Genomic DNA, 16,105 nt, shown 5'->3' with positions numbered 1-16,105 from the left:
AACAAACTGTAGCTTAGTCATTTCGATAGGTCAGGTAACAAAGTCCAGTCTGTTTTATTTCTAACCCAAATATTGCAAATATACAGAAAATTACCAGTACAAAGTTAAACACATCCAGATTTATTTACACAATGCTAATAAAGAAATTTAAGTTTGATTTCCATTTTGTGGAATTTTGCTATGGGGTCTGGCTTTGTTGTGTAACTGACATGGGTCACTGAAACTTGATTATCCCACCCCACATGCAATTTTCTGTCCCAAGGGAACAGAAGACTTGGGTTTTTAGCGCACATGCAGTAATGATGTTAGTACTGCTTTACACTTCAGTAGGAAGGCAGCTGTCCCACAGCTGGGGGAGGGGCAGAGAAGTTACAGGGCAGGGAGGGACCACATGCTCAGAAAGGGAACGAGAGACGAGAGAGGGCTGAACAACAGGCACATGGGGACCCTGAGCATTTCTGTGCATGAGGATAAGGAGGGTACGACCAAAACCCTCCTTCCCTAGACGTCCAAACACGGGAGGTGGGCAGGATCATCGGGGAACATTCAGGTCACCCGACCACAAACTGAGGGCATGCGGAGGATGAGGACTGCATGAAAGATTTGGGACATATCAATAAATCATTAACTTGTACACTATACAGATTATACATGTATATATGTACATATATATATAAAGGTACAGATTAGTTTATGTTATTCTATATAAACAAGGGTGCTTAAGAATGTACTGGTGTGAAAAAATGCATACAGCAAGTTGTTGAAGACAGTTTCAAATTAATGTTCTGACTCTTATTGTTATAATGCAACATAACCAAGGAATCAACATGCTCCTGCTATGTCAATTGGCCTCCATGAGGGCAAGGCCCAGCTCTGCTCAGGCAGGACGGTGCTCCCAGAGCTGCTGGGCACATGGGTGGCAGATGAAACAGAACGTCTGGCACCTGCAGAAGGCCAACGCTGAAGGTCTGGCCCTCCCTAGCACTCCGTCATGCGGCACATCTTACACTTTGGTTTTGTTCAAAGGACATTTAAGTCCATGTTTACCTCCCTGCTTGAGGCCAGGTAAGTAGCAAAGTTGAAAAGCTGAATCTCCGATTTTAGCAGTTCCAAGTATCCAGGCTTCCTATGGGGCGAGGAGGATGTACCAACAATGAGCAAGAAGAGCTCCAAACCACTGCGTATAGAGACAGGGTTCTTTAGGGCTCTCCCGGAGGATAAAAGGACCTCTCTACTTGGAGGATTGGCCTAGAACATAGAGAACTGACTGAAACTTCGGCCAGCCCCGCCACCCTCCACTCCTCTCTGTATCCGGGCCCTGTGACCAAGGCCACGGGAGAACCAGCTGTGGCTTAGAGAGCCAGCGCACGGGCTGGAAGTGGCCAGCCTGGTACCAAGGTGTCAGGGACGAAAGGCCAGCTTGGACATGGAGAGGCCCAGAGGCAAACCTAGGAATTAGAGAGGTATACACCGGAAAGCCTACTCAGAGGCAGATGCCAAATTCTAAATTTCAGTTATAGCTAATCTATTGAATCTCCTGAGCCCAGCTTAGAACAGCCAGAACCCTCCAGACATTTTTCTTCTCCTAAGTGGTGCCCCATTCAAATACCAGCCCAGGTGCATGTACCCCTGGCCTCTAGAGTCGTTAAAAACCGAAAGCCCCCTTAGGTCCAAGACGCCCGTCACAGGTGAGGGATGGTGAGTTCTCCACCTGGATCTAAAAGCTCAGACCACTGTGACTGCTATGTCCAACCTATCTTACAGTGCTCAATCCTATCGCTAAGACCTCCAGAAATCATCTTTTCTCCTACCATCAAGCCTGAGATTTTATACAATGATAAGCTACACTTTACTTTCAAAGATAATACTCCTAACCTAACGTCAGTAGAACAAATTAAAGATTGTTTTCTCTTCGAAGCTGTCATGGATTTAGGCGGTTATACTCTCTGGCTGAGGACATACATTTGTGAGTGAGCAGGCGGAGATAGGAAGCTAACTAGCCAATGAAGGGGGGGAGCCAGGCTTGTTAGCAGTCCTCCAAACAACCGAGCCAGCCAGCCAGCCAGACGAGGACGAGAAAACAAGAAGGGAGAAGGGTGGCTCATCAAGGGAGAGCTCACTCCCGCAATTAGGTGAGGGGCAGTTTCTAAACACATATTCAAAATTACCATTAATTTTTCTTTTTCAGCCATGAAAAAAAGAATAAAATTTTCTGTTTACCACGGTGGCAAAGAGGCGCTCCCTACTGCTCCCACAGAGATGCCACCGACCGACCCCTATCCTAAAGGACAGCGAGGACTCTGTACGCAAGGAGCCCCGCCTGCTCCAGGCCCGCAGCACCTGCACGCATAAAAACGTTGAAAAGCTCTGAAGACAGCCGACCAGCATTGCTCACGATGCACACAGGGACCTGGACAATTTACTCACTTTTTGTACCTCAGCTCTGTCTCCTGAAAAATGGGGACAAACCCCTGCCTTCAAAGAGAAAGTCTCCTCGAGAACGTTGTAAGTTTCCAGGGACATAATGCCAAGAGAAAGTGCTCGTAAAACTGCCAAATTCTACAGAAATCCCAGATACCCTTAGAAGCACAGCGCTCTCACCTTATTAGAGAAGATTAACTTTCCTACATCCTAAAACAAATCAGAGAATGACCACATACGGGCACATCTACCCCGGGAGAAGGTGTGCAGCAGAAGTGGGTCTTGGCTGGGCATCAAAATCACTTTGGGCAGGAGGTGAGGGTGTCCAGGAGAAAGACTGACGCTTTATCATTTGTGAGCTGGTCTATCTTTGGAATTTTTTTAAATTTAAAAACTGCAAAATGAATGAGCTTTTCCTAAAAGACCAGTGCTCTCTGGCTCGAACAAATACGAATTCTCCTCACAAAAACTGTCCTAGCTTTATTTCCCAACTGAAGCTCCCTGACTCATTTAGTTCTGCTGCAAGCTTCGAAGTCTCTAACCTTCTCCATCCACCCCCTCTCCCACTTTCCCTGCTGCTGCTAATCCATTCTGGGGAGGAGAGAATGCAGCCATCTGCTCACGCATTCTGACAAAAGTTGATTTGGCACGTTTACTTATTCGTGACTTTATCGCCATAAAATGAACTAGCAGCAAAATGGCAGTTACCAAAGAATGTCCCAATCATAATTACTGGGAGAATCTGTGGCCAGCACAGTAGGGACGCTAAGACCAAAAATGTACTATACTACATTCCTGAATAGCAAATATTCAAGCTGTATTAAAATGAATTATTGCAGCTTTCCATTACTGTGTGGCCATCCAAAAATCAACCTCACCACATTCTATTGTTAACTTGATTTGAAAGAATGTCCAATGGAAAACTTCCTTAAATTTAAAGTATGAACTTAATGCATCACGTAAAACATCACCTACACTGGACGTGTGTTTTCAGTTGGTTCCGCCAAAAGTTTCATGCCAACAAATTACTTGGCCAAGCTGGGAAAAATGGGTGAGGAGGAGAGCCTGGTAATAAAATCCTGATTTTTTAAAAAACAGCCTATAAATCTGAAAACATGTCTAATCCTGGCTCCGCATACAACAGCAGTCCAAGAGGAAGCAAGCAAGTAAGCGGCCGTCCTAAGGATTCACCACCGTGCCCACAGGTGGCAGAGGACATGGAAGACTGTGATGTTCGGTCCTCAGGGACCACCCCGGGCACCCTCCCTCGGCTCCAGCAGAGAGACCACTCGGCCTGGGCAGACATCCAGGGCAAGCCCTAACCCTGTCCTTGAGCAAGTCCACTGGCACAAACACGAAGCATGGCTGGAAAGACCTTGGAAGAAGCAAGAATTTGTCCTTTAATAGGTGCTAAATCTAGTCAAGTCCCTGCTGCTCCCTTCTTCCTGCCCCAAGTTAAAAATATTGCCCTTTAAGTTTTCCTGATTTAGTGTCTTGGAAGCACATGGTTAAGTCAGTTGCCAAAGGGCAATTAACGAGGGTACTGCCTAATTAAACAGGGGTGGGGGGAAGAGACACCACTGCGGTCTATGGTCCCCAGAAAAGCAAGCAAGCAAGGCGGCGTGTGTGTGAGGGGCTGGTGTGCACCGTTCTCGGGGCAGGGCTGGCCAGGCCAGTCATTGCAGCCCCGAGTCCCCGACGAGTCCCTCTCAGCAGCTGCTTCACGTCGCCAGCAGAGCCCGGGGACAGCACCGAGCACTTTGTGAGAGTTGATGCTGGGGGGCCCTGGGGCAGGCGCCATGCAAAACATGCAAGAGGGGGGTTAGTGAAACGTTCCCTTCCAATCCCATTTCATTTCCCTTACTAAACAAAAACAAAACCAAAAGAACCCATACTTTGCAAAAAGACAGAACTTGAAATAAAAAGTTAAAGAATTTAGGTCCCCCCCCTTCTCAGAGCCCATCGTGAGAGTGTTTAGGGTCCCCACCCCCCTGCATGTCTTCAGCGCAGATCCTTTTGGCTTTGGTGGAAGCAGCAGAAACAGAGCTGGGTCCCTCGCAACGGGAAATTTATTCCCCCAAGTCGGCCGTGTGAGAGGTCCTGCGGTTCCATCATCTGTGCTTGGTCCCAGCTCCTTTGAGGAGCTATTCCAGGAGGTCCTGGGAAGAGAAACAGAGACCATATTATTTGCACACTAAAAAATTCCTCTTTTGAAAGTTATGGCCTGGTTTCCGGGCGGGCCAACTCTTACAGTCATTAAGTGCCTACTCCTGGCTCACACCCTCCTCCGCCTCAATCGGATCTTGATTACGATCAGGGAAAAAAACACTCTTTTCTTGTACTTCCGGACCACCCCTCAAGAAGACATGGCCTCACCTCGTCTGAGTCGTCGTGATAGCCACTCTTACGAGCGTGGGAGGCCGTGTCCAGGGCGTCCACGCCGTCCACGCCGTCCACACCGTTGGCCTCTGCGTGCTGCTGCAACACAGAGTAGCGATGCACCAGGAACCTGGGGAGGGAAACCTCCGTGACGCTCACGCGGCGAGCAGGCACGCAACTCTGACAGCACTGTGGGCTTTCTGAGTTGTATACCCTCACAGCATGAGTCCCACCCACGGCAGCATAGCCCGTAGCTGGCATGTGGCAGACAGAAGCTCGGAGAAGTTCTGGGCTCGATGCTGCAGGAGCAGCGCTTCAACTAGCCAGTTTTTGCTAAGGGCCAACTCAACCACACGCCCTGGGCTGACTCTGTGGCTGGAATTCAGCACCTCTGACCGCCTTCCATGCTCCTTACCTTCCGCCACAGACGTACTTCTTCACAATGAGCACCCCTGCTACGACTGTGACCAGCATCAATCCCACGGTGGCCAGGATGATCGGAACAGAGTTTGACTTGGAGTTCTCGACAAATTAAAACACAGACAATTTCAGGTGTGCACGTTCTAGGACTGAGCTCCATGAGGCTGCTCCTTCCCCTGGTTTCTCAGTGAATGGTCTGCAGTCTCCAGGCCCCTCGTGCTTTCCCAGCCCCCTCAATGGACCGTCTTGGTGCTACCAGGAGCGCATCACCGATAGCAGAGGGGAACCAGAACGTCGGCTGCCCCGAAGCTGCCAGAATGGTCCAAACTCAGGGGCTCTACTGTCCGGGTTACCCTGGGAGCCTTGGCAGCGACCTAGGTCAAATAGCAATCGAGGCTGTTCTCTGCTAGTCGCATGGAGTCGTGGAGCACTTAGGGGCGCAGCAGGAAAGGGAGAGCATGAGAACAGTGGGCTGAACGAATCTGGAACAGGGCCAGCACCTGGGAAGGAGCTGGGCCAAAGCCGGATCAGGTAGGACATCGTGCAACACAAAGACTCTTGTTTTTACTTCATTTCTGGCATGTTTTTACAAATAAGCCTTTTCATATCATTGTTGGAGTGGGACCTAATCTGCTGCAGGGTGGGAGATACGGAGTGTGTTTTCAATGAATCCAAGAGGAGGCAGACCTGGGTTCTGGGACACACTGTGTCCCTGGGCACGGGAGTCCTGTGCAGTCATACACACACACACACATTCTGAGGACAGCCACCAGGAGTGCAGGGTTGGGTGCAGAGAAGAGGGAACTTGCCCCCTGACAAGGACACACACCCACACATTCTGCTCCTGCTACCTTCCTAATCCCGCCCATGTCAGGCCCTCATCCCTTAGAAGGCCAGAGAGGAGGGGACGGCAGATTGTCCAGCTCCCATTTTATGGATTAGGAAACTGGGGCCCACAGGTGACTGCCCCAACCACACTGCTGGTCCAGTGCTTCTTTATCAAGAGGTTTCCTCTTCACCATTTTCCACATCCTCGCCAGACAGTTCAGTACTACAGAGCTGTAATCAGCCCCGTAACTTGCTCCCACATCACAAACCCATTGCTATCATAGTTCAGTTGTCCAGTATGAATGCAGTCGGCGTGACTCAGGCCAGAGCCCACCTAAACAATGGCCCAGGGCTCCTCTCTTCCCACCCTTTACCGCCCGACTTCAAGTCTTTTCCGTAAATGACTCTCAGCCCCAGAAATGTCCTCAACCCGATGCCCCCAAGATTTGGAACAATTTTATGGAATTCTACTTTGTTCCCCCAATGAAAAAGTTTTTAGCAGGGAGTGTATCATTGTGTGTGACCCATCCTCCATCTTAATGGTTTCCTGTGCACAGTGAAGCCTGCCCGAAGTAGTCTGGCCACTTTGTATTCAGTAATAAAATTCTTAATGCTGTCCCTTTGTTCCTGGCAGAACACGAAATCCCACTGGTACCTAAACCAGATCTACTTTAGCATACCTGCTTTTCAGGACTCAGAAAGTTGCTTGTGCATTTCTTTTTCAAGTCTTTTACTTCTCGGACTGGATTCACACCACCTTGGCATCTGTCTCCTGGAATTTTTCGGTACCTGAAAAGGCAGAGACAATTTGTTAATAGACCATTAGGTGTATTCCTGGATTCTTGCCTCGTTCCTGAAAACAAGATTTGAAAAGCTGTAGAAAAGCTTCTCAAACTTCCACCACCTTTCAGGCCTGAGGGGAAAGCCACAGGAATGTTTTGGGGATGTTTTGTGTAGTTTCAGGCCTGAACAGACCAACCATCCCTGGCCTTGGGGCAGAGGCATGCCCACCTTTCTGCCTTAAGAGATGGGGCCAAAGAACTGACCCAAAGAAAACACATTAACACGTGGTACAAAAATGGGAGGGGGGAGTATTTATCGGAGGGGGGGTACTGTGTCCCCTCCAGAGCAGCACTGCCTAATACAGTGGCTACTTACATTTAAACTAAGTAAAATTAGTTCAGTGCCTCAGTTGCCACACAGGGTAGCGGCTACCATATCAGACACAGCAGATGAGAGGGCATTTCCAGCGCCACAGAAAGTTCTGTTAGACAGTATTTTCCTAGCATGCTCTAGAAGACTGCTTGCACGGAGGCGTGGGGTGCTGTGAATGGGGGCTCACTCTGCACGGTGAGGACACGCCTGTCTTGATTCAGGAGGAGAGCCGCCTCACCCATTTGTTGTCAGGTGCTCCTCTCTGCCGTACAGACAAAATTCCAGATCGTGGCCCTTCAGTTCTGGCTGTTCCACACATTTGGAGTCATTTTCTGGACGGAAGTAGCCAAAATCACTGTAAGAGTCAGCAAATAAAGTATCTTTCAGAGGTGCTGAAAGACAGTGAAGTGACTAGTAATGAAGGTTTTATGTGGGGCAGTGGCAGATTAATATTCTAGTCTTTGGTGGCACGGAAGCAGCTCAGTGTCATCTATAATGAAGGTCCACTTAGGAGGACAGACATGGAGAAGGTTTAACTGGGGGACCAGGGGCTTATGGAGCAGGCCCAGTGGACTTGGGACTCGGTAGCAAGGAGCCCTGCCCATACAGCAGCGGCTCCAGGAAGGGACCGACGGCAGCAGGGTGGGGACTCATGCACTGAGAACTAAGACACTGAGAAACAGTGGCACCAGTGACAGATCTAAACCCATGGCGCTTAGTCATCTTTTTATTTACCTTCAACTCACTCACTGTTATGTTCTCTGGTGGTGTACCCTAGGGTGTATGTCAAATCTTTCCTACCTGCCCCATTTCTGTCCCTCTTAGCTTCTTAGATGATCCTTGTCTCCAGTGTGAATGCCTGTCCTGCCCTCCATCCTATCCTATCTCTCCACAGTGCTTCCCATCGGCTCTCCTTTCTCTGCTTCCCCCAAGAAATAACACGCTGCCTCCTCTCCAAGGCTGACTCCCTACGTGAGCATCCTTGGCCCATCCCTCTGACTGCCCAGGGACCTTGCTTGGCTGACCGTGTGGAGGGACCATCAGGCCCACTCACCTGGGGGCTTCTCCTTAGCCTGTGCATATCCTCTTCCTTCTCCCTCTTCTTCACTGGCCAAACTTCTTAAAAGAATATTTCGTATATTTTGTACTTGTTCTGTTATACTCGTTTACTTTTTATTCTGTGCATTTTGGCTTGAACCCCCTCTACGACGTTGGAGACGAATGTCTGAGGCCCCTGGGACACGCTAGTCCTGCAACCTTGGGGAGCCCTCTCCAGCCTGGCCTGTGCTGTGGCACCTGACGCGCTGCCCGCGCCTGCCCACGCCCCCGCAAAGCTGCGCTCACCTGCTTCTCTCCGCACGGTCTGCGCCTCCATCTTCCTAACCTGGAAACGCAGACCCTTACCCCCATCTGCAGTTTGTTCTCTTACCCTCTATCTGCTCTCCCTTCGTGAGCTTAACTATTTGTTGCAGCTAAAACTTCCAGGTTTTACCTCTCTTGAGCTGTGATCCTACGTTTCCAAGTACCTGCTGGATGTCAGCACCTAAATCTGCTGACAGAACCTCAAATAAATAAAGCATTCAAAACACATCATGTATTCTCTTTCGAGCCAGGCTCTCCCATCATTTCCCTGTGTCTGCCACGGCACTACCTTCCTTCCACTATCTGAGCTGAAAAGTCAGCCTGGGCCTGCCCCATCTGCACCCTGCTCGCCTCTTTATCGTGACCACTGCGACTTCCCCTCACAGCCTATCTCCCAGCACACCCTTCCTGAGCACGCTGGTGGGTATCTGCGCTCGCATAGGTCCACTGGCTTTAATGACTTGTTTCTTCCCAGATGTGCAAGGTCAAGTCCCAGCGCTCAGCTCAAATGCTACCTCCTCCACAAAGCCTTCTCTGAGCCACCTCCTTTCAGCTCTCGATGGGATGGCCTTTCCCTTCTCTAAATCCCCAAGGCACCGTTTCACAGCCTAAGTCTGTGCGTCTGACCAGGAGCGGCAAGAACAAACTTTCCATTGTCACTCTGCACTGCCCTGCATGCAGCAAGGACGCAACAGACGTGTGGGGGACACAAGGATGCTGCTCGTGCTTCAGGGTTGTTCTGGCAAAGACATAGGGAGCAGGGTAAGAGGACCAAAGATGCCGAAGACACCACCCTTCCAACGGGGGGGAAGTTCTGGTGAAAATCCTAGGTATGCGATCCACCTGCCGGGGAAGTGCCCTCCCCACTCACAATCACACATTTCTCAAGCACGGGTGGTACAGCGCGCAGGCTCCGGGGCCGAGCTCCCGGCTGAGCCACTGCGGCCAAGGGAGTGACGACCTCCCTGAACCTTCGTTCCTCCCTTGGTGAGATGGGAATGGCAACCGTCCCTATCTCAGAGGGCTGCTGGGGGTAAACGTAAATGGCTCAGGACAGTGCCTGGCACAGAGAGAGCGCTCGGTAAATGTCAGGGGCTAGCGTGACTACGACGTGATTATCAAATATAATATGCCCTTGAGGAGTCGAGAGTGTAATGGCGGAGCCAAACCTGTCCATGATAACCAAAACACAGCAACAGGCGTCCTGCAGGAGCCCAGATGAGGGAAAGCTGGGGAAGGCTTTCCGGAGGGGAGAAGTGAGCTAAGTACTAAAGGCCAAGCAGGAATCCCCCAAGCCTGGGGCCCGAGCAGGGAATGTGGGAAGACTCCCCGGGCAGAGGAAGCCCCATGTACAATGGCCGCAGCTCTGACGAAGCACAGCAGGTCTGGAAAGCAGAAGGCCGGGTAGTTAAGAGCCCAGTCTGTGCGCCATCTAGGATGAAGACAGCCCACTAGAGTGTCACAGTGTCAACAAGCTCTAGCCCTAGACTGACACCACAGCCATCAGAGGGATCCCGTTCCCCATGGAAACACAGAGGGGGGCACCCCGGCCCATTCCACATGCAGATGTGAGCCACACGGTGGGGGGGGGGCACACCCATCAGCCTGGGGGTTCGTCAGTCCCATATTCCCAGTTCTACAGAATGTCACGTGAGAGGACACGACCGCTGTCTGTCTGCATTCTTTTCCAGATCCTCCAGGATGCACCTTTACTTCCTGCCAGTGTGTTTTGCAAGAAACGAGTTCCATAAGATTACTGGCTGTCACAGGAAGCAGTATCCCGCTTGGAGACCTGGGGACAGCCTTGCCCTTAGACAATCCACTAACTCCATGCCGGCCGTGCACCTGACCCTGCAGCCCAGATGGTCCTGAACTCGAGGGAGTCCACCTCAATGGCCTCTAGACTTGATGGGACATCTGGATCCTCAGTACCCCGATGTCCCCTCCTATCTCAGGACAGAACCGCACTCTCTGCCTTCAGTCTTGCAGACAATCTGAAACCTAGTGCCCTACCTGCTGAACTCAGGCTGTCAGTGTTTAGTGAGCACATGGAAGTCCAGCCTCCTCCCGGCTCCTGCACTGCCTTTCCCGGGAATTTCTTCCCTATTGCCTCCTCTCCGGGTTTCTGAGTTCTCTTCCTCCTTACACACCTCTCCCCCTTGCTGTCAGGCCAGGATTCCTGGGGGTTGTCACCGGCCCTGTCCAACAACTGACTGCCTGGTGTGATAGCTCACCTGTCCCATTACTAATCACTTTGGATCCCTTCTCTGTGCCTCCATCTCCTCAGTAAGCAGCAGTAGCTCTCCGCCCTCGGGGCAGAAAGCCCTATAAGACAGCTGCCTTTCACCTCCTCCCGCACAGCCAAGGGGCTAACAGGGATCTGAGGGACGCGGATACCAGAGGAAGTCCTCCAGGGAGCAGGGACAGACGGACGGCTGCTTGGTCACCACATAATCCCGACCATTCTGGCAGACGGACGACTTGCGAAGCCGCAGGTACTGTTCCTTGTAGCCCAAGATGCAGCCATCTCCATAATCTCCAGGGTCTGCGGAGTGAGCCAGCCATATGGTATAGTCCTTCTCCTCACCTAAAGAGAAGACAGGCTGTCCAGGTCCCCACCTGGCCCTGCACCCACGCGCGCGAGGCGGCTGCCGGGCGGAGAGCAGAACAAGGAGGGGAAACGGGGATGTCTGACTCATGCTACTGCCTCATTTGGGAACTGCAGACAAAAGTTGCAGGACTTGGCGCCTACTAGCCGTTGGCATCTCCTCATGCCACAGGGGGGTTCTTTGCGTCACCGCCCGTTTGAGCATTAGGAAGAACCTTATTTGTTCCAAAGCGGGCAGCTGGATGGAGCAGCTCTAAGCTTCCTTCCGAGCAGAGGGGCTGCTCTCTCCATGTCTTGTGCACCTGTGCTCTTGGTCAGCAGGGGCTGCCACAGGTAAGCGACCAGGGATTTCCTTTTAGGACAAGATACCAGTTAGCCAAGAGCATGGGTTCAATTTCACCATGGGTTAGCTAGCTTGCCTCAAACAGAAGGGAAGACCATCTCTTTCTAGACTTTTTACTCTAGTCGACTGGCTTTCAAGTAGACTGGTGATGACCGTCAGTCTGGCTTCGTAAGTCGTATCACCCACTCCTGGAAAAATGACTCAAAGGCTATGGCCTAAAGACTGTGGATTAGGTTTTTCTCCTTTGGAATCTGAAGACCAGCATGGAGCCTGTTAAGAAGCAGGTGCTTACCACATCTTTCAATGGCGTTAAACTTTAGGGATAACTGCAGAGCTGCCTTACGAGGGGAAAACTCATAAGCCAGCTCCTTTACAGCCTACTTGATGCATCTGGATAATGATGACTCTCGGGTATTAAATCATATTTAAACACCCTGTAGAAAAGTAAGGTCCAAACGGAGTGCTCTGCTTCCTCCAGGAGTCACTGAACTAACCTTCTGAGGAAACTGACCCATCATACACTCGAATAACAGGACCCCAATTCAACCACAGGGACTTGAAACCTGAAGTCTTTTGTCGGAGCACACCAACAAGAAACTGCAGCTCGCAGGGCAGGGGCCTTTTCTCCAGTTTCTATTTTATCCTCCATATTTTTCAGTAAAATGTCAGCATCTTTGGTACTGGGGCCTGGGTTTGCTTGGGATTCTTTTTACCTCCTTTTCTGAAGCCATTTTCTGTGTCTTTAACATGCCTTCCAGCCTGAAGTCACAGAACTCTGAAACGGTCAGTGTGGGCGCCATGCTTACCCAGTTGCCATTTTAGAGCCTCACCTGTGACTGACATTCAAGCCAAAACTCTGCGTGAAAACTTTCTTACTTCAACGTTTTCTGTTGTTTTTTTTTTTTTCACGCCAACGTTTTTGATAAGGGACACAATCAGTCAGTTGCTCTTTGCAACACGCTTTCCTCTAAAGCTTTCTCTTTACGGTTCTTCTACAATCAAGGGTGAAAACCCCTGAAATGTCATGAAATAATTTTAGACAAATGCAAGCATGCATTATCCTTACAAGCAGAAAGAAGTCCCCTAAAACTTTACAGAGCTCCAACAGTATGAAGCTACCCTCTCCTATGTGAGAGCCCTACCCACTTATGGCTGGTCTGAATTGAGATTTACTACAAGGGTAAGTGTCAAATATACACTGGATTTTGAAGTCTTAGAGGAGAAATATAAAATACAAAATATTTCATTGATAACTCTTAATATTGCTTACATGTTGAAATGACAATACTTTGGATATGTTAAGAGAATTATATTATTATTAAAGTGGATTTCACCTCTTCTACTCCTATAATGCAGCTGATAGAATAATTTAAATCACACATGTGGTCCTCATTTGTGCTAGTCCAAAGAGGGAAGTGGCATTTCTGATACCATTCCATTGCCTGATTACCCACGCGGAACATTCTTCAACCCTTTTTCCTATGCAGTTTCTTATTCCAGCTAAAAGAAATGAAATTGAATTGGTTACTTAGGAAAATGGGCTTATAAGTTTCTGGTAGAAAATGTCAAAGGAGGTACTCACAGTTCCTTTCAAGTACATCTTTAAAATCAATGGTGTAGGAGACCCACTGGCGAGTCAGGAAAGATTCTGTGAAACCCCAAATGCTGATATTCATGGACCGAGCTCCAGGTTCTGAGGCCAGGCCGGTAAAGTAGATGGGCTCCCTGGTGAACGTGTAGGTCTGCCAGCACTGACCCTCGTCTGTGGAGAACCTGAAACCGCAGTCAGAGGACAACTGTGACAGACGATCCACATGTACGGCAGTATCAGGAGACCACTCTAGCTGTCTGGTCCCAAACCAGAGAAAACCCTCAGATTTAGGTGATGGCTTACTGACTGATGATTATATTAATTTTTAATGCCTACAATTAAAAGGGTAGGTAAAAGGGATTCATTCAAAGAGTACAGAAGAAAATGCCTTCATAAAATTTTTCACAGGAAAAAATGGACTTCTAAACAAACAGAAATTATTTTATATAACTTATACTTAAGGAGTCATCTTCCATCCAAAGTGCTTAAACACTTCTGTAAGATTCTTGTGGAGAGAAAGCAGAATATTTTTAAAAAGTGACAGAAAGTGTTAGCTAGAGGAAGTCAGAAGAAAAAGCACAGCCATTGAATGTGGGTTGCAATCCCTCCAAGAACGATCCCTATAGTTCTGTAGAATGCACACATCTGAGTCAGGGTCTGTAAGCAGCCCCCCACCCCGCGGATCCGCCCCACAACCAAAAAGCATCCCACAGCTGCCCTCTCTGCCGACAAGAGAGGGGGAGCGGAGCTCATGCATACTTAATCACATTGATAGGGCGGCTGCTGTGCTCAATGGCCACAATGATGCCTCCGGAATCCAGGATGGTGTAATAGTGGGGTCCTTCCAGCATCTTCGCCCAGGAGTAACCCCCATCATCTGATATGTACACATCCGGGATCATCACTGAGATGGCATCCCCTACACTACCTGCAACACAATCCACCATCTTATCAGCCAAAATCAGCAATGAAACAGAGAGGATTTACCACCGAGAGAAGAATTTTCAATGAATTTACTCTGATGATTTCCCATCATGCCTCTTTTAACAGAAAAAAGGGACCACAAAACTTGGGAAAGGGAGAAGTCATGTTTCTCTCTCTAAGGAAAACCCGAAGTATCAATATCATGTAAGAGACTCTACAAAGCATGGGAGAAGTCCTGTATGGTGGTTTTCTTACAGAACTCAAGGCTGCGGCCGAGTCTCAGTGTGCTCAGCTGACGGTTCTCGGGGGGACGAGGGGAGGGCTGCTTACCGTGGGCAATGACTATGCCGACGGCCTTAGGCTCTGAGAGTGGGGCCATTGGAACATTTAGCTTCTGGGAGATGCTGTAGGAAGCGTGAATATGAAGGCTGCACTGTGAAAAGAAACCAAAGCTTAGATTAAAACCAAAGGTGTAATTTTCTACTCATCTTACAGAGCCTTCTAAGGAAGCTTTGAACTGAACCCAGACTTCAGTGGGATACTCTTTAAAAAAAAGTTGTGGTAAAATACACAAACCATAAAATTTACCATCTTAATCACTTGTGTCTAAGTGTACAGCTCAGTAGGATTAAGTACATTAACAATGTTGTGCCACCATCACCACCATCCATCTCCAGAGCTTTTTCATCTTGCAAAATTAAAACTCTACACCCATTAACCAATAACTCCCAGTCCCCCTCCTCCCAGACCTCCAGACCTTCCAGAATGGGACCCACCATTCCACTTTCTGTTTCTATGAATTTGACTATTCTAGGTACCTTACAGAACTGGAACCATATTAGTCCTTTTACGACTGGCTTATTTCACTGAGCATGTCCTTGGGGTTCGACCATGTTGTAGCAAGTGTCAGAATTTCCTGCCTTTTTAAGGCAGAATATTATTCCATTGCGTGTATATATCACATTTGGCTTATCCATTTATCTGTCAATGGACACTTGGGTTGCTTCCACCTTTTGGCTCTTGTGGATTATGTTGCTATGCACATGGGCATACAAATAGCTCTTCGAGACCCTGCTTTCAATCCTTTTGGATGTATACCCAGAAGTGGGATTGCTGGATCATATGGTAGTTCTATGTTTAATTTTTTCAGGAACCACCACACTATTTTCCAGTCACTGCACTATTTTTCATATCCACCAACAGTGCACAATTCTAATTTCTCCACATCCCTAGCAACACATGTTATTTTGTTTTGTTTTTGGTAGTAGCCATTCTAGTGTGTGTGAGGAGATCTCTCCCTGTGCCTTTGATTTGCATTTCCTTAATAATTAGTGCTGTCAAACATCGTTTCATGTGCTTTTTGGCCATTTGTGTATTTTCTTTCTTTCTTTTTTTTTTTTAAAGATTTTATTTATTTATTTGAGAGAGAGAGTGAGAGAGAGAGCGCAAGAGGGGGTAGGGTTAGAGGGAGAAGCAGACTCCCCGCCGAGCAGGGAGCCTGATGTGGGACTCGATCCCGGGACTCCGGGATCATGACCTGAGCCGAAGGCAGTCGCTTAACCAACTGAGCCACCCAGGCGCCCCATTTGTGTATTTTCTTTAGAGAAATGTCTATTCAAGTCCTTTAACCATTTTTAATTTGGTTTGTTTTTTTTTTGTTGAGTTATAGTCCCAGTAGGATATTCTTGATTCCAAAATGCATTAGTATATTTGGGAGCAAATTATGCAATTATTTTCTCATCTTAGTTTGTTTTATTCCTGCATTATACCGAAGCCTCTGATCAATATTTATTTGTTTTTATTTTTACTTTTTTTTTTAGATTTTATTTATTTATTTGACAGAGAGAGACACAGCGAGAGAGGGAACACAAGCAGGGGGAGTGGGAGAGGGAGAAGTAGCCTTCCCACGGAGCAGGGAGCCCAATGCGGGGCTCGATCCCAGGACCCTGGGATCATGACCTGAGCCGAAGGCAGATGCCTAACAACTGAGCCACCTAGGCGCCCCTCTGATCAATATTTAAAGCATGATTCCACACAAATAAACTTGATGAACACCTGAAATATTTCAGGTACT

At 48.7% G+C, this 16,105-nt stretch overlaps 1 protein-coding gene across 3 annotated transcripts in view; it reads right to left on the bottom strand.

Annotated features, from left to right (window-relative positions):
- Positions 1–30: 30 nt before the first annotated feature.
- The window catches only part of SORT1 (sortilin 1), a 64,829-nt gene continuing 48,754 nt past the window's right edge, over positions 31–16,105 (bottom strand). For all 3 annotated transcript variants that reach the window (XM_036109839.2, XM_036109840.2, XM_078072639.1), the window contains exons 12-20: positions 14,362–14,464; positions 13,867–14,035; positions 13,099–13,289; positions 10,963–11,152; positions 7,442–7,558; positions 6,729–6,837; positions 5,216–5,322; positions 4,798–4,930; positions 31–4,580 (exon numbers count right to left, since the gene is read on the bottom strand). In XM_036109839.2, coding sequence (XP_035965732.1) covers positions 4,566–4,580; positions 4,798–4,930; positions 5,216–5,322; positions 6,729–6,837; positions 7,442–7,558; positions 10,963–11,152; positions 13,099–13,289; positions 13,867–14,035; positions 14,362–14,464 — 1,134 coding nt within the window. In that variant the 3' untranslated portion in view covers positions 31–4,565. The remainder of the gene's footprint in view (positions 4,581–4,797; positions 4,931–5,215; positions 5,323–6,728; positions 6,838–7,441; positions 7,559–10,962; positions 11,153–13,098; positions 13,290–13,866; positions 14,036–14,361; positions 14,465–16,105) is intronic.

Source organism: Halichoerus grypus, chromosome 5 (assembly GCF_964656455.1).
Source record: "Halichoerus grypus chromosome 5, mHalGry1.hap1.1, whole genome shotgun sequence".
Taxonomy (NCBI): domain Eukaryota; kingdom Metazoa; phylum Chordata; class Mammalia; order Carnivora; family Phocidae; genus Halichoerus; species Halichoerus grypus.
This window is presented reverse-complemented; position numbering and strand designations above follow the sequence as displayed.